The sequence below is a fragment of the Phoca vitulina genome, unplaced genomic scaffold (genome assembly GCF_004348235.1).
Source record: "Phoca vitulina isolate PV1807 unplaced genomic scaffold, GSC_HSeal_1.0 scaffold1, whole genome shotgun sequence".
NCBI lineage: Eukaryota > Metazoa > Chordata > Mammalia > Carnivora > Phocidae > Phoca > Phoca vitulina.
This window is the reverse complement of record NW_022589704.1, coordinates 68,366,559-68,385,476: the sequence shown is the minus strand read 5'-3', so window position 1 is coordinate 68,385,476 and position 18,918 is coordinate 68,366,559. Positions and strand designations below refer to the sequence as shown.

At 39.1% G+C, this 18,918-nt stretch overlaps 1 protein-coding gene across 1 annotated transcript in view; it reads right to left on the bottom strand.

Moving 5' to 3' along the window:
* FAP (fibroblast activation protein alpha) overlaps positions 1 to 18,918 on the bottom strand; it is a 71,432-nt gene that overhangs the window by 16,190 nt on the left and 36,324 nt on the right. The window contains 8 exon segments of the mRNA XM_032409389.1: positions 1,134 to 1,328; positions 2,085 to 2,154; positions 2,623 to 2,721; positions 8,145 to 8,192; positions 12,300 to 12,424; positions 14,348 to 14,401; positions 16,182 to 16,252; positions 16,351 to 16,455. Of these exon segments, the coding sequence (XP_032265280.1) occupies positions 1,134 to 1,328; positions 2,085 to 2,154; positions 2,623 to 2,721; positions 8,145 to 8,192; positions 12,300 to 12,424; positions 14,348 to 14,401; positions 16,182 to 16,252; positions 16,351 to 16,455 (767 nt within the window).

The following is an 18,918-nucleotide window of genomic DNA, read 5'->3' as shown; positions in this document are numbered from 1 at the left end:
TGAATATTGTATATAAGTGTGTGTATATTACTGTTCACAGAATGGAAGGAAGATTTGAAAACATATGGGTTATGATTACTTTTCCATTTTTAAAAATAATTACTTGTGAGTCTAAACTCTTCTGCTGTGATTAGAGACAAAAATACAGAAAAGTATTGTCTGGGCCTGGCTCCTAGCTGTCAAATTCAATCTTCATTGAATGTGTTATATTGAAATCAGTAACTATTAATGACATTAAGATGATCAAAGGAATTTACTAATGAATTTTCTAAATTGCTCTTTGCTGTGAAACAGTGTTTGACCTTAGGCCGTTACACACACATATACATCCATGACTAAGGGTGCAACTGGCCTGTGTTAGCTTTTACATTTATAAACTACTGTTCTCTAACTTCACGTATGCACAACATAATAACAGAAACCCAACAACTGTAGAGAAATATCCAGAAGAATCCTGCAGAGTACTTCCAAATAAACAATGATTTTGGTGACTATATTCTTTTTGTTTCAGAAAAGATGGTGGAGACACGAATTATGGTTGAGAATGTAGTTGGATAAGAACTCAGATTATGAGTCTGTCTTTCCTATGAATGTTTGCATAATATAATTTGTATTACATAAAATGAATTTTTTTTGTCAAATGAAAACAGGAAAACACTTTCATACTAACACAGCCAAACTTCACAGCTAGCTTAATTACAAAAGAATGCCCAGTATCTATAAGGACAGAGTGTTGATGAAATCTTGAGGCATTTCTAAATTCATGAGCTAGAATCCACAACGCTTGAGCAAATTCAGATGTTTGATTGCCTATAGACCATCCCTAGAGTTATACAATTTTTTGTGTGTGAACCATGTGAATAAATGAAAGGATATCAGAATGACTGAAATGTCGAAAGAGAGTTATTTGTCATTTATCAGTATAAATCATGTTTCTACACATTTATTAGCTCTTTTCCATTGGTAATTCTTTTCTCATATTGGGACAAAATATCTCTTTAAGATTAATGGTAACTTTAGATGAAGTGAGGAAAATAGACAAAAAGAATGAAATCATTAAAGATGGAGAAACCCAACAATGATTGCATGACTTTTGTTGCACACCAATTTCTGTTTGAATGAGAAGTGCTCACCTGACAGCTGTGATCTGGTCCTCAACTTCATAAACACCCAGCTTTCGATATACTGCATACAGGAGTCTGTCACCTTGGAAGGCTGTTCCTCGGCCATCCACCAAGGCAATGACTATCCCCTCCTTACTTGCAAGATAAGAAATCCAACTAATAGCGAATACAGACCTTACGCTCTGACTGCAAGGACCACCATACCTAAAGGAAAAAAAAAAAAACAAAACACAACAAAAAGAATCTTGGATTCCTTGGTAAAACTCAACTTCACATCATGGCTAAGAATTGCCTTTAGTATTTCCCAGTACATTTGCATGATAAAATTTCAATAACAGTGGCATTAGAACTGGCTCAAAATCAAGAGAGGACCAGGCTTTTCCCAGAGGTTTGCTACAAGGAAGTTGTTTTGGGACACAGCCTCTCCTATTCCCCAAAACGGATACATCTAGGGTTGGCATTTCAAGGAATATGTGTGGGTTTTTCGTCATTTCTGCCACCTGCCACTTGCTAAAAGCAGGCATAAGATATACTAAAAAAAATGCATGGTGTTTTAAGCAAATTGTGTGTAGGTCAGCACTGATTTTGGGTGTGATTCCACTAAATGTATTCCATTCCCTTATTTCATTTCTAACTCACTTACATAAGACATTAAGATGATTTACAATATTTTTTGGCTGCAATTTCTCTATCTCAAAGGTATTCTGACACATTCGGCAATTTGCCATACAAAGGAAATTCAAGACAGCGAATGCAAGCCAGTCCATCTAAAACCCCCAAACTTCCTCAATCTATTTTAAATAGCCATATTTTATTTACTCTGATTAGTTGAGGAATATATAAAAACAGCATCAATAGGAACTGTTACCAAGGAGAATGGTTCATTCTATCTCATAAATGTGTATTTAATTCAACATATTTTCAGTAAATAGTTTTTACACCAAAGAAAATATTACATACACTTGAATTAGCAAGGGATACTTCTTTGATCTGTCAAATTGAGGAGGAAGAATCATCTTGTACCATAAAGCTTAGGGGAAAAAAAAAAGAAAAATCTTCATTCTACTATATTCATAGCATTATTTATTTTCTTTAATAACAAGATAAGATAAAATTAATTCATAACTAGTAAACTGTAAAAAATCAAGACTATATTTTAAGTTGATTTTTATTACATATTTTTGCCAAATTTATAAATTACTAGCAATCTTGAGTTATTGTTTCTCTAGAAGTGCACATTCTAAAATTAAAATTAGATAAACTTTAAAAAAAAAAATATCAGTGTTGAAATGGAGCTACAGCAAAGTATAAGATCAACTCTATTTACAAACATATTAAAGATCTTTTGTGAAACTCTATTGTTACAGTAAGATTGTTTTACTTAAGACCTTTAGTATTATAGGGTTTGGACTATATTTACCCTATACTTTTTTTTTTAAAAAGGAAGATAAGTGTTCAGTCTCATATTTGTAAATGAGAAGTTTTTAAAAGATCTTACTGATGTCATCCACTTCAAGTTTCTTAATTTCCTCTTTAGGCAGCTGGATATTTTTCAAAGCATTTTCCAATTCTTTGTTTTCTTCCAGGATTCTAATTTCTTTAAAAAAAACAAAATGTTCATTTTCAATTAATAGCATTCCATAAGAAAATTCCTTTCTTAAAATTCTTTTGGGTTTAGTATAGATGAAACTGAAACTGTATAAGGAACTGTATAAGAAATTTTATATTGACAAGCATATTTTTAACCCAGCCTTTAAAGCAGGTATGAGTTTATGAGGACATTAATCATTGCCTCCTGAACTGATCTTTATGGCATCAAAACACATTTTGAGCAGAATCACAGAGGCAACAATGTTTATTCACCATATTTTCCCATCTCCAGCTTTTCTAACATGAAGCTATGACCTGAGTAGGTGACTATTTTTTATCATCTACTAAGAAAAAAAAAGTAAAATCTATATTGCTGAAACCTCAGATTAAAATAGCGGTGCCTGGGTGGTTCAGTCGGTTAAGCATCCAACTCTTGATTTTGGCTCAGGTCATGACCTCAGGGCAGGCTCAGCAGGCAGTCTACTTGGATTCTCTCTCCCTCTCTTTCTGCTCCCCCACCCTGCCCCTGCTCATGCGTGCACGATCTCTCTTTCTCTTTCAAATAAATAAATAAATCTTTAAAAAATAATTAATTATATAGTCACAAAATTTGTTTTTAAATTTTCAATGTGTAAAGTCAAATATTCTTTCTGTGATGTACTTTTTCTGTGATATATATATGTATACATATAGGATATATATAACTTTTTATAATATATATTAATATAGGACATATATATATATTTTAGAGAGAGGGAAGGAGAGAGAAGGGGGGAGGGGTAGAAGCAGAGAGAGAGAGAGAATCTTAAGCAGACTCTATGTCCCGCGTGGAGCCAGACACGGGGCTCCATCTCACAACCCTGAGATCATGACCTGAGCCGAAAGCAAGTCAGACACTGAACCGACTGAGCCACCCAGGCACCCCAACATATATTTCTTTTTAAATCTTTTCCTGCTGTACTTAATTAATATAGGATATTCTTCCTTTTTTTGGTAATTGAATTATTGCACATCATATCCCTTCAGATCATTTTTGTCAGGGTAGTTATACGTCTTAGTAAAATAACAATATATGCACGCTCTGATCTCTTTCTGCTTTTCACCTTAAAGGATCTTCAAAAAACCTGCTGCTTATATTTGAGCTTAATTATGTTCACACTTGAATCTTTGAAACTGAACAATCCATTGATCTCCTGATGCTGTAGTTCGGTGGTATATGCAAATGGGTTTCTAGCAATTGAGGGTTTTTTTGCAAGTTTTATTTTGAACTAAAATTGATGCTAGTTATCTGCTAGAGAAAAGTTAGACTTTCATGTAACATGTGGAGTTTGTCGATTTATTTTTCTTAAAAGAAGGTCTGGATGACTTCTGAGATATGACAGTTTTTACAAAAGACATCCTGTGAACTTCTTGTTTTTGTGCCTTTTTAAAAGTGGTCCTTGAAGACAGGGAAGTGGAGAGGTACTCGTAACTACAGTAAGTTTGCCAAACCATTTCCCTTGTAACTCTCAGTTTTCATATACTCATGGCATTTTGTTCCAACATGTTATATTTAATCTTAGAACAAGTATAGATGTTTTGGTATGAGTTGTATAAGATACATAATAAATTTCATTTTAACTTTGGATAATCCATCAGGAAAGAGATACTTGTGGCATCTTAAAAGTTAAAACAAAACAAAACAAAAAACCCCAAAAAACAAGACAAAAAAACCGCCACCTAATATACAATTCTAAGTACAATGGAGTCAGCTCTTCATTCTCCTTGTGTGGGTTCTGTGTGTGGAGCTATTACGGATGAAGGGAATCCTGTGTGGAGCAAGTACACAGAGTGACTGCATTATAATTGCTTATTTATTTATTTTCATATTTTACTTATTATTATATTTATTATTTACTTATTTGCTTTTATCATTTTACCAACAGGTACCGGAAGTTGGAGATTATACATAAGTGTTGCCGGGTTGGTTAGACTTTGATTCCTCCATTCTTTCCCTAGCTATTGAACTTTCCTGATTCATGGCTTACTGAAATGCCAAAGTTAATTTATAAGCTTATTAATGCTCTATAGTCCAGAGAAGCATTAGTAAATTAACTTGGCAATTTTCCCACCCCTTGGAGCAAAATGGGATTTCATAGGACTGTCGGCAGTGGGGGTGCCGACTGGGCTTCTCTATGTAGCTTTGCATTAAAAGCATATAACATGGAAGGAGTGCTACCGCCCAGAGCACCTTTCACCTTATTTCACTCATCATTCTATACTCAGTACCTAGCATACTTAGTACCTAGTACACGATATATATGTAGTATATGCTCTCCATTTATTTGCGGACTCTTCATTATGATGAAAGAAAAGAAGAATGATGGATCATGTAAGAATTTTTTGTTTTAATTATATGAACTACTATATGTTACTCACTAATTATATTATGTGAAGAATCTGTGGAAAAGCTGATAAATGAGGTCATTCGATCAGTTGGGTAATTGTAATGAGCACTTGTTGTGCCTGAAGCAACTAAGCCTCTGTTGGGATGTCTATGTCAAGTGCCTACCCTTGTGGGTTTCTAAAGCACCTGGTTCAGGTCCTATGTTATTTTCAAATGACCTTACTCTACTTTGCCGATAAAATGAAGCCATTGCACTGTTTTCTGCAATGTCTACACACTTTCATACCATTACATTAGTAATTTCTCCGTTCTTGCTCAGCACAATGCCAGAGATGAATCTCCACCTGCCCCTGGACTCCATTTTTTCCCAACTTTTTTGGAGACCTCCCTCCTTTATGTCCCCTTCTGGTCTCCTAATTTCTTCCATCAGCATTTAACCATGCTCAAATGTTTATTATCTTTCAAAAGCAAAACTAAACCTCTATCAACTGCTTCCAGCCATCATCCCACCTCTTTCCTCCACTCCTCAGGCAGACCTATTGAAAATATTCTTTTTACTTATGTCCTATCAAGCCTAAACTTGCTTCCCTCTGGCTCCCACCTCCACTGTTTCTCTGAAACTGGTCTGACCAAGCCAATGGTAATCTCCCTCTTGCTAAATTCATTGATTTAGAGCAGGTGTCACTGCACTCTCTGTAGCACTTGACACAGATGAGTCGCCCTCCTTCTGAGATCCTCTCCTCCCTGAATTCCATGATACCATACTCTCAAGGTTAGCCTCCTTCTGTGCCCCTCTCTGTCTCCTTCATAGGCTCCATTTTTCTCTTCCCATTTCTCATGTTGGTATTCTGCACAGTTTTATTCCTACTCTGTGTTCTTATCCACTTCCACGGTCTTAGTAACCATAGATTTCATAAATTAATGACTTCTTGTTCCTCATCTTCAATCCAATGTCCAGATCCAAAACTCCGTCACTTCGGACAGCTCCACTTGGATATCCCATTGGCACCTCAAGCTCAACATTAAAAACAAAATTCATCATCTCAAACATTCTTTTGGCTATGAATCCCTCCTTCAGTAAAAAGCATCAGTATCAATCCACTTGACCAAGCCAGACAACCAAGCAGCATTAATCCCTCCCTTATATTTGGAGGTTTCCAGTTTGATGTATCTCTCATTAGGAGACATTTCCTAACCCCCATCCCCCAGATACAGTACCCTGCTTATGTGCTTTCCTGCTCTATTTCCCCCATCCTAATCGTGTCCTCACTGTATTACCCACTCACAGGTTTGCATTCCCCATTGATCTATAATCTCTTTGAGGACTTGGACCATATCTAACCCAGTATCTGTTAATTTTAAGGATCTAGTATCTAGCACAGTGTCTGGCTTAATGTGATAGGTGCTTAATAAATACCTATTGAATAAAGATTTCTGGCACCAAATGCAAAGGAAAATGGGTGAAAAAAAAAAAACCCTACAAATAAATAGAAGACCCAGCATCCGCTCTAAAAAGCAGCTTATCTGGGAATTTATTAAAGATTCAGATTCTGTAGCCCAATCTAAGATCCACTGAACTGGAATTTCTGGGGAGGGCCTGAGCATCTGTATTTATAATAAATATCTCTGGAGAATTTCATCACGAGGCGAGTTTGCAGAACTGTGTTCTAAAAAAATCGCATTCTATTCGAGGGTTAGAAAACATATAAATACATATGAGAAATGAGAGTGACATGAGCACTGCACCTATTTTGTAAGTATTGGGTGAAGTAATAACACTTTTGTATGCGGTACCGAAATTGGTATCTGGCAGGAATAGGAGAAGGATAATAAGAAAGTGGAAATTCATGCTCTGAAAAAAGGGAGGCTGACCTTTAGCAGTCATGATAAAATGGAAATCATACAGTTATGGGAATTTCCATTAAAATAAAATCTTTCAGATCTGAATGTAGTATTGCTTTACAATGTCTCTTACTCAAGCCATACTGAGAAATACAATCTTTTATTCTTTAAAGGTATTTCATTATTAGACATGAGGTAAAAAAAAAAAAACAAAAAAACAAAAAACAAAAAAAACCCCTTCAAAATGGCACTAAATTCACAGTCCCTGTATTACAATGCCTGTCCTGCCCAGAGCTTCTGAATTGACTGTTTTTTCTCATTACCTTATTTTCACCTATTTTACTTGAGCCATTGAGCTGGCAGTCAAACTAATCCCGGAGCAGTCTCCTGACTTGTCACCAAAGCTGTCTGGGGAGGATCACAGGCACGAGTCCTGAAGTCCCTCATTGTCCCTCGTCACCATCAACTTCAACCCTATAACGTTGTTCAATAGTAAATCAAAGACAACAGGGGAACTGCAGGGAGAGTATGGGGGCAATCACACACTCGGATCACTCTGACGAGAGCAAAGATGGTCATCTTTGATCTGTGAGCTATTTTGAACCAATATCACAGATATGGGATGGAGGAGGACCGTCTTGATAATAGTTGAAAATGGGAAAAGCCTCTAAATTTCAGGGATTTCATTTGTAGCAACAGTGTGATGTAGCTGTTAGAACAAAAAAGCCAGCGTGATAATCAGACACCCTCTGCTTCGAACTGGACTTAGATCTGGAATTTGTCTCTAGTTTGGAATGCTGCAACAAAGCAGGAATTCTTATTTGGGAGGGAGGTTGTACTAAATATCCCGAGTTTCCTTCCAATGCTAAGCTTCTGTGTTTTTTTTAAGGCTGACTGGGGAAGACAGCATGAATCCCTGTGACATAACTCATCTGTGTTATGCCAGGTTCTTACTGCAAATAATTATTAAATTTCAGAGGATCAGGTTTGACTCAAAGAATATCCAAGTCTGTGTGACAAGAAGCTCTATGACCACAGGATTCCATCACCGTTCCCCCTGTTGGTGTGGGGAAACTGTCTTGGTGTCTCTTGTGTAATGTCACCCAGAGCGAGGCCCTATAGCTCAGGGGTTAGAGCACTGGTCTTGTAATGTCACCCAGAGTTCAGGATTTCTTTAGACAACAGCATGCAAGTGAGCGTACCTTGATCAGTGTGGCCATCATGAAGGGTAGAAATGGGGAGGCCTGGGCCTGTGCACAGGATGAAAACAAAAACATGCTTAAGCTTTAAAATAACACTGAGTTTCCAATAAGAAACTGGTCATATTTGTGTCAAGCTCAAGTATATCTTAATTCTACAGCTGTTTTTTTTTTTCCCCCATGGAGAAGCAAATACCACATTTTAAGTTACATTTAAACAACACATGAGATCAGAACACAATTGAAGAACAGATGTGAGAGAAGAGTTGCCTGTGCACTTTTCCAGGAGTGATCGGAATAGTCCAGCTCTCATTACACAAACGGCCCCCAGGATCTGCCATGATAAACGGCCCTCTGAGAAGACATCGTGTTGTATGGGCTAGCGTTAGCTGTGTCTTTTTTATCCGATAACCTTCACCAGCACCCAGATGATACTCTCAGTCTGGCTTCTTGGTCCAATGTTCAGTTTATTTTGGTGGGTGGAACCCAGCATCTTTCCCCCCACCCCAGGTAATTAATAGATGCAGAAATAAATTTGTATAGAATCTGTTACCTGTATGCTGTGGCAGGTGACATTCCCTGGGAAACAGACCCAGAAGTTTTGTGGGCCAGAGATTTTTCTGCGGGTAGTATTAGGATGCTCACTTCTGGGAGAGGAAGGATGAGGTGGTAAGGGAAGGTGGGCTTTAGTGCAGTCAAAACACAAACCTCAGCCGGCCCCACAGGGAGCTCTGGATGGCCTGCAGAATGGCCTCCATGTACAGGGCTGGCTTTTATACCCCAGGCTGGAGCAGTCATCGGATGTGGCAGGGGACGAGAGCAATTCCCAGGGTGGGAGCTCAGCTGCGAGCTGTCGGCGGCCACCAGCACTCTCAGCAGCTAGCAAAATGAGGGATTCGGCCCGGAAGTGGGGGGTTCTGGGTGACACACCAGTGTCCACTACATATTACAGCGTGGAACTCAGGTTCTCTGTGCAGAAACTGGCCATTTTAACAAGATCTGCACATAATTACACACTAATCTCCAACTCACTTGAACCACAGGATAAAATAATACCTGGAAATATACGTTTTTAAAATTTTTAATTTTTTTTAAGTAGGCTCCACACCCAGTGTGGAGCCCAACGTGGGGCTTGAACTCATGACCCTGAGATCAAGACCTGAGCTGAGATCAAGAGTGGGACGCTTAACTGCCTGAGCCACCCAGGCGCCCCTGGAAATATACTTTTAAAGGATAAATTTGCTCTGACAGTCGATGGGTTAAAAGAAACAACATGGAAGCTGGGGGTAGAGGTTCATTTGCACTCCTGATGCTTCTTCCTTCTTTGTGGAACGTAATTAGAGTAGCACCCTAGATCCCAAGCAAGCTGAAGCAAGGGTAACCTTTTTGATGAGTTCTCAGAAGACCTGGATAGAGAGAAGTACTTCCTTCTTCTGCTTTGTTCTTGGCATCTTTCTGCCTGTTCTTGAATGGATCCTCATGCTCTAAGTGGGACAATGCTGGGGCCTGTGGGGGCCACCAGTGTCTTTCTAGTCGTACCCATATTTGTGTAATTGTAATTCTGAGTAACCTTTACAGGTGATAAAGCTAATATTTTAATTTCCTCCCTGACCCCTCAGGTGAACTTGAGAGTAAGAAGAAGGGATATTATTTATTAGGCTCTCTCAAAAAATAATTCTCTATTGTGTGGAGTTTCAAAATTTTATAGAATTTCATTTTCAGAGATTTTCATTTTGACCAGCTTTTCCTCAAAGTTATTAGAAAGGACAAACACATATTATATTTTTGGTCAGAATGTAAGGAACTGAAACATGAATCTGAATTTCTTGACTTCCGTCAACAAGCATCCACCCTATGGAATTTTCATGGGCATGCAGCTCCAGGAGTGACAACTAGCATATCTGTTTTGGCCAAATTCTGAGACAGACTAATGACTGGCCACCCTGGGTACAAATGGCCTGAGCCTGTGGTCACAGAGGCATCAAAGCACCAGTTGTCTGGAGTCCCTCCTTTGCATTACTTCAGTTCCATCAGCATCAGGAAGAGGATTTTTACCTATTTAATCCTATTATCTGGGATTTACTCACCATCTCTTGGAGAGTTTGAAGTTACATAATGAGGCTTTACTCTTAGTCCTAAAGGGAAAGATTTCAAGGTTTTTCTTATGATGGCTCAGTGACTCATTTTACTGGAGCTTCAAAAACACCAGACGATGTGATGCTTCCCACACAGTATATTTTTTGCTAAATGGGAAATTACCATACTGCCGAGCAAGAGTGAGTGTGGAAAAGTCAGGCGATTCAAGTTCTAGAAAGGACTCTTCCACCAACTTTTGAGGAGAGCTTAGTCTTTGCTTCCTTCTCTTTTCAGTGGGCACTCAGACTCAAGCAAATATTAGGAAGACAAAGTGATATAAAAAGCGGTAGAGTGCTTTCAGAAAGGGTTGAAACATCGTACAAATGCAGAATGTGTATAAACATAAATGAACGTATGCAAGTGTAGGGTCACTGAGGTCTCTATGGGTAAATATGTCAGCATAAGAACAAGTTTTTTGTTAGGCTTTGCAAAAGGCAATAGTGCTTTGATCTTCTTTAGCACCGATGTTCATTTAACAATTACGCCTTATGTGTAATTATTGTGCAGTAGCCATTTTTCTTGGCCTTATGAATGTAAAGATGAAAAGAAAGCAGCCTCTGCCTTCAGGAGAGAAAGACAAACAGATGACTCAGTATAGTTAGTTCAATGATACTATATGCTTGGCATGTAAGCTTTCAATATATGTTGCATAAATACATAGCTTGGGTTGAAGAATGTTGCATATAATTTGAGAAGGACATTTAATATATATCTTTAAGTGACATAACCACAATCAGCACATACAGTCATGAACAACAATCTCTTGGCTTTTCAAAGATGTCACTGACTCAACACACTGTGTTAAAGTAATTGTATCAAACTGACATCTTGTGCCATCTTAAAGGGAGCATTTGGGTTAAAATGTTTATCCACCGCTGCAGTCAATTGAGCCTGGGCTCGGGTTCTGGGGCCAGGTGATTGGGATGAGGAAAGTGGAATGACAGGGCAGCCTTCCTTCTGGGAATTAAAGAACCTGGGGTCTTCTGCAACTGGTCAGGGATCTCCATCAGCCAAAGATTCCATTTGTTGTCTGAACTGCTTTCCACTGGGAGTTGATACTAGAAACAGTAGAGTGGCATGTATTTTGTAATAACATTCTCTGTTTGCTGTTCCTCACCAGGGAGACTCAGGGATTAATTATGGGGGTGGGATAGAGAATGGGAAAGTAGATATTTCTCAAGTCCATTTTCCAAATCTCCACGATGCCTACCAAGACCCCAATATATTTCATTGATCTACTGACACGTAACCAATCTGAATCATGGCTTGTCATATGTTCAAGATATAGATAAGATGTTATGCACAAAATAAAATTATTTGGATAGAAATTATTAACTAAATGTACACACGGCCTAAAAAACCAGGAAGTATTTGGTGTATTTTATTCCCTATGACTTTTTACTATTTGAATGAATTACTTATGTTATGTTTCCCAAATTTAGAAAGAACATACGAGGTGACAAAAGTTTACTTTCCATCCTCACTGAAACTATCATTCGAAGAAATATTGGCCTCCGAGGGAAGGAGTTCAGGTTTCCAGGACATTATTCTTTCCCCTGGCTGTCGGAGTTTGACATTTCTCCAGGCAAATGGGGCCAAAGTCCAGCAACCGTTTTAACAGACAATGCTTCTTTCTGTGACACTGCTCGTGTCTTGCTGTGATAGCGAGTAGATGGTGTTTGCATATAACGTTAACCTCACGCTGCTGCAGCACACGGTCGGTACGAGCTTGGGATTGACCGTCAACACATCCCTGCTCCCATCCTGGCTCTGCTGCTTACCAGCAGTGTGGATCCTCTGCAAGTCATTCTATTTCCTCAACTGCAAAATACCGGGATAAAAATGCTCTCCTATCTTCCTTTCATTTTTTTCCCCCATAAACGTTAGATAAGATAACATAGGTAAGATCCTCATATATAACAAGTGTTCGATGACCTGAAGTGTAGGACTGATCAGGGGAAGATGATGATGAGGACACCAACATTGGCAGTGTGGTGGTGGAGCTCGGGGTCCGTTACCTACCATAGCAGACAAGCGCATAGTACTTGGCGTAGTCACTGAAACTTGCTGTGTAATATTGGCACCTTTCTTTCCTTAGATGGCAAGTAATGCACTTTTTGCTTGGAGGATAGCTTCCAATGCTAATTCTAGAGGAAAATGAAAATAAAACTAAGCTGAAATTTTGAGATTGTATTTATCAAAATGTACTACTCCATGTAAAATGACTAATTTACATATTGACATCAAACCCACTCTATTTTTCTCTTGCCAATATCATTTAAAGTGAAGGGGAATTACAGTATTTTGATGTAGCCTGATTTTTCAATCATCTTTGCCTGAAGAGGCACAAGCCTTGAGAGAGAAGCCCTTCGGTTTCTCTGGGGTGGGAGAAATATCTAACACCTTGAATGGGAGTGAGGTAACCACTTCCCATAGCCATTCATCCCTTACATCTTACAGAGTGCTTGGCAATGCATAGTTCTTCATCTTCCCATCTCTCTTATTGTACTCCCATGCAAAACAGGCAAGGAAAATCTGGCAGGCTCACCAAGAAAGGGGTCGCTGTTCTTATCATATATCTGGAAGGGGAAATCAGTCATAAGCAAAGTGGAAATAAAAAAAACCATAGTTTTTAAGTGCCTCCTGTGCCTTTCATTCCTTTCTAAAGGAAGTTTAGGGTCAGAGAAGCTCTTCCTGGTAATGCTTGCTCCCCACCACACTCCTACACAAGCCAACCTGTACCTACCACGTCGGACCCACCCTCTCCCCAGCAGAGCCTTCTGCATGGCTTCTGAATGGGGTGATTGGCTTTAATATACAGACTTCCAGACCTGACCCCAAACCCTCAGAATCAGATTCTCATTTGGGCCAGGCTAGATGGTATGATGCCAGGGTAGGGTCAGGGTCAGAGTCTGCTGTGGCTGGTGAAATAATCTGCTGCCGCAGTGTTCCTTCTGCTGCTGCCCCTGACCTTGCCCAGGCCATGGTAGATGGGAACCAGAGACATCGCTAGCACTACAGAGGGATTCTCTCCAATAGATAAGAAGTCACGATCCAGGAGGCAGCAGAGGAATGCAGCAGAGGAAAAATTCCTTATTTCCTTGGTTACAGTTCACATTCACGTTCACATTTTGGTGTAACTCTGGAAATGTTAGGTAGGCAGTTAACAGTAAGGGGGCTAGGTCAGCATGCCCAGGTACAAAATTCTGGCTCTAACAATATCACCTGCCTCCTGAAGTTGTGGGGATTAAATGAAATTACATATGTAAAGTAGATAAAAATGTGCCTGACATATAGCAGACTACCAGCCGATGGTAACTATGACTTTTACTTCTATATCCGGAGAGGGCTGTTGAGGGCACCATTCCAATCACCAAGGGTACAACTGGACCAACTTAAACACTAATTTAGGAACAGAGATGAATTCCTTCCAATAGTAATAGGCTTATGCCAAAGTGAACCATATTAAAAGAAATCACATGATATGGCAATAACCACAATGCCTGGTACACAGTAGGGACTTAATAAGTGGCTCCTAAATGGATGAATGTCCGCAATTACCTCTAAATTTAGTTGAAGTATTTAGTATCATGTTTATATCAGCATTAGAATTTCTTGACTTTTTTTCTGAAAACATTTTGAGTTAGCTAATATTTGGGGGGTGTATATATTTTTTAAAGATTTATTTATTTGAGAGAGAGAGAGAAAGTACGTGTGCATGCATGAGCAGGAGGAGGGGCAGAGAGAGACGGAGAGAGAGAATCTCAAGCAGACTCCCCGCTGAGCATGAAGCCCGAGACAGGGCTCCATCTCACAACCTTGAGATCATGACTTGAGCCCAAACCAAGAATTCGATGCTTAACCACCTGAGCCACCCAGGCACCCCAGGGAAGTGTATATTTTTATACTGATGTGGTGTACAGCATTCTCTCAATGTTTTACCTTGATTCATATATAATTTTTGTTACATTTCAGGCTTTAAAAAATATTCTATATATCCACAGGCCTCTGACAGATTTTCATTCATGTATTAACATATAAAAATATTAGAATGTATTGACATAAATTACCTATAGATATTTCTTCTTCCAGGGTAGCCTTCAAATTCATTGCTAGAATAAAACCTGAAAATATATCCAGAAGTTATTAAATAAGTATTGATAACTAAATAGTGACAGAATTGTTAGTACTAATACTAATAGAATAAACAATATAGTCCAATGTTTGTCTAATGAAACTATATTAATTGGCACTTAGGTTGATAAGTCATTGCTGTTTATAACACTGAATTTTATGTACTTACTCTGACTCTCAAATCATAGGAGAAAGATTAAATTATGCTGAATATTCCTTTTTTTATTATAGGTATATTGATTCATTAGTTATGAGTTACACAAAATAAGGTAGGATATTGATTATTATCACCCTCTTCCTGACAGTTTACTGGTTTCTCTATGCTATATTGATTTTGTCCATGATTCCGAAGACATTTTGAATTTGTTTTACAGAAGCTCTGACAATAGATGAATTTGTTATAAATCCAGAAATGCATCCCCACTATGACACCACACAAAGGGCCATGTTAATTCACCGAGATGCAAAAGAAGTCACAAGAGAACATACTTGTTACTTAAGTATCTGGGTCCCAGTTCTAACCTGTCTTAATATAGCTATGAAGTGGGAAATCCAATTTAGTGGCATGATTTTCACTCCTCTGTGAGTTCATCTGAATATCACGAAGTAACTGTCTTTTTTTTTTTTTTTCCTTTTTGGAAGAGCATAATGGAGTGTAGAAAGTCGGGTTCGGTTACCCATTTTTAATTGTTAGGACTGTTCAGTGGCCCAGGTGGTTTTATGTCTTCACTGTCATAAACACCTCGTTATCCCCAAGTAGAAAGAAAAAGTAAGAGAATGCAAATCACTCCTAGGATTGACTGTGTCTTCTAAACCAGCAGCCTTCCGCGTGCCTTGACTAACTTCACGTGACTCCGACCGAGGGGACGGTCACTTGCACTTGTCTTCCTCACATCATCTCAAACTACCAGTGAATAAACTACTCCATATCTTTTCCAAGCGGCCCCCCGCAGGTGTCCTGTTCTGTCAGACGCTTCACGGTTGCCTTCCTCTAACCCTGGCAACCGAGTCCACTTTGCCTTTCCTTCCCCTTTTCCTTCAGGACCACGAAGTCAGCAGTCTTGTTCGTCCTCTATCTGTCCTTACGGTCATGTACCCTTCCTCTCACTCATTTAACAAATATTTACTGACTTCCAGCGCTGCATCAGGCACTATGCCAAGCGCTAAGGACACAAGAAAAAGGAGGCATAGCTTCTCCGTCCAAGAGTCCGTATTTCATTGGCACTGTTCTAGTTCAGGTCCCCATCATTGCAGGCTTTGATTAAGACCATCGCTGGGCCTTCCTGCCTTTGGGTTTCCCCTACCTCTGCTTCTACTTCACAGTACGTGGTAGGAAGTAATTGCTCAAAAAATGATAGCTGTTACAGATAATGATCTTAAATTCATATAACATTGAATCACTACAAAAAAATGTCTGTATCTATGGGCTGCCCTTCATGGACTTTTGAAGCTTGCTCCTTTCTTCAAGTGCTGAAGTGTAAAATTTGTGTTTAGAAGTAGTTGTTATTTTTAAAATTTTATACTTTTAATTTATTATCTACCAGGTATCAGAAGAGACATGACCACTTACTAAATATTCTTTCCTGAAAGAAATCATGTTAACTAGCTGTTAAAGAATGTGCAATCTTAATGAAACCAGAGCTATCTGCACTAACCTCTAGAGTAAGTAACCAAAAATGCTCTTAACGAAGAGGTGGTACAGTATCATTTGTGTGTCCATCAGTGCTAATTAAAACCTGAATGGTGCATCATGCTTCATGCAATACTTACAGTGAATCCTGTGTTACTCTGAATATATTTATGGCCTCCCACTTGCCACTTGTAATTTGAATAGCATTTTCCTATAAAAAGACAAACATTATGTTGTGTGAAGCTGAGCGTTATTTGAGCAACCTCAAGTGAATGATCTTTGAGGAGATAAATCTTGGAAGGAACATACCACAGTGTCTTTGATATAGTGAATATGTTTGTAGCCATCCTTGTCGCTAAATATTTTGTAGTATGAAATGGCATCGTAGCTGAAAACTGGTGTTGAAACAAAGAACTGAAAGAAATGAACAGAGGTTATGTGCAAAAGACAAACCAAACTAAAACTATAGATTTTTTTAAAAAGCAGTGGATAGTTACGATTATAGGAACCAGAACGCCTTGCCTCCCCTGCCTTCCATCACTCACATCTGAAATCCCATTCTTTCAGATAGACAGCTTTTCTAGGGATTCCAACAGGCATTTGCACATTCCAACTGCTGCTTAATTGCTACTACATACCACTGTGTTTATAATGTTTAATTCCATTGAACGTCTATGCTTGGAGATAGTGTGGTTTGAAAGAGAGTTAAAAGAATCACAAGTGAGTGTTGATATTTAGCCAAGGTCAAACTTCAAAATGTGGTATATGACCAAAGTGTGACTCATGAAGGCTGATAGTTCTGATTTTTGATTTGTCTGATGCCAAGCACCTAATGCCAATGATTCAATGAAGACATTTTAAAGATGAAAACATCACGGCCTGCAAGCCACCATTTTTAACATTGGAAAGAAACTTCTAGAACTTCTAGACTTGAGAGAAAAATGTTTTCCAGGACAAGCTAGTAGGAGGTTTACTCCTTGAGCTCAGGGAGCGAAACAGGCCTCATTGCCTGTCTCTGGCCTCTTCCCAGGGCCCCCACTGGCCACTTGCTGGGAACTGCTGAATGACCCAAGGAGTCTCTGACACTCAGCTTTCCTGCACCCTGGAACAGAGCAAGTTACATCTCTGTATCCGGAATGGTATAGATAACTCAAATCCTGCAAATATCCTCACATAATTTTTAGCTAGTAGTTTCGCCATTAAAAAAAATTAGCCATTAACTGAACATAATAATAAAAAGACCCCATTCATTTCAACTGAAAAAAAAGAAGACAAAAAAAATAGCCTTATCTTATATTTGTTGGCTTTGTTGTCATTGGGTTGTAAAAGAAAGGCAAAGTGGTAAAATGGCTATAGGAAGAAAGAGCTGCTCTGCATCATGCCCAGTAGAGATTCCCACAAATAATCCCAAACCAGCTGTCTCTGGCCAGAGAAACAAGTTGTTCAACTCCTTCAGAACTGACCAAGGGACAACAACCGAACTACCAGTATCTTTTAGTTGCCATAGGCCTTTTTAGTGATGGCTCCATGTGTGATCTGATAGTTGATGCTTTTTGATAAAAATTTATGGTTATGATTACTTGATATTAAAATGTAACTTATTTGGGTATGGTGTCTGTAGTGGTCTGAATAGCATTCTCCAAAATTCATTTGAACCCAGACCTCCGATGGTAACTATGATGGACTGGGATTGTTTCTATCTCCTCCCAAATTCATATTTTGAAACTCTAACCCCCACTAGGATGGTATTAAGAGGGGGGACCTTTGGCAGGTGATTAGGATGAGATGAGGTCACAGGTGTAGAGCCCCATGAATGGGATTAATGCCCTTATAAGAATTACCAGAGAGCTTGCTTCCCTTGCTCTGTTCTCTACCATGTGAGGATCCAAGAAGTTGGTGGTCTGCAACCCAGAAGAGAGCTCTCACCAGAACCCAACCAGGCTGGCACCCTGATCTAAGACTTTCCAGCCTCTAGAAGTGTGAGAAATCAACTTCTGTTGGCTCTAAGGCACTCAGGCTATGGCACTTTCTTTTAGCAGCCCAAAGGGGGAAGATAATGACCCTATTTGCAGATATAATCAAGGTAAGAATTGAGATGTGATCCTATTGGATCAGGATGGGCCCTGAATCCAATCTGGCTGGTGTCCTCAACAGAAGAGAGGATACCACTAGACCCAAGGGACATGGGGAAGAAGACTTCGTGATGGCGGAAGCAGAGATTGGAGAGATGCAACTGCGAGCCAAGGAAGTCCAAGGACTGTCAAGAGCCCCTAGTAGCTGGAAGAGGTGAGAAAGAATTCTTCTCTGGAGGCTTCAGAGGGAGCAGGACCCTGCTGACACCTTGACTTTGGACTTACAGCCTCCAGGATGGTGACAGAGTGAATTTCAGTTGTTTCAAGCCACCGAGTTTGTGGTAGTTTGTTGCGGTGGTCTCAGGAAACTAGTATGTCCTAAGTCTTATCACTCTGGCACAGAATGCATGTCTTACACCAAATGAAAAATGGAATAAGGAGAATCTATCTCCTTACACAATTCCTTTGTTAGTTTCATTAATCATAAGACCAGCCTCGGTGGGATTTGGGGTATTGAGACTAATGCCTCTAAATGAAATTGAAAGTGAACTGAGTGAAAAAGAGGCCCAGGGAAAAGAAATTCTGGCTTGTAATTTTGTGGATGGAGTTTCATTAGCATAGGTCATCATAACAAGCCATTCTTTCATTTTAGAAGAAAGCTTTGCCTACTTAGGCCAATGATAATATACCTACTTACTAGTAGCCACTTTGCAAAGCCTCCCTCTCACTCCTCAGGGTGAAAGACAAAAAACAGAGCTACGTTGTCTTCACTGCTAAAATGGAACCAGGGTCACAAAATATTTTA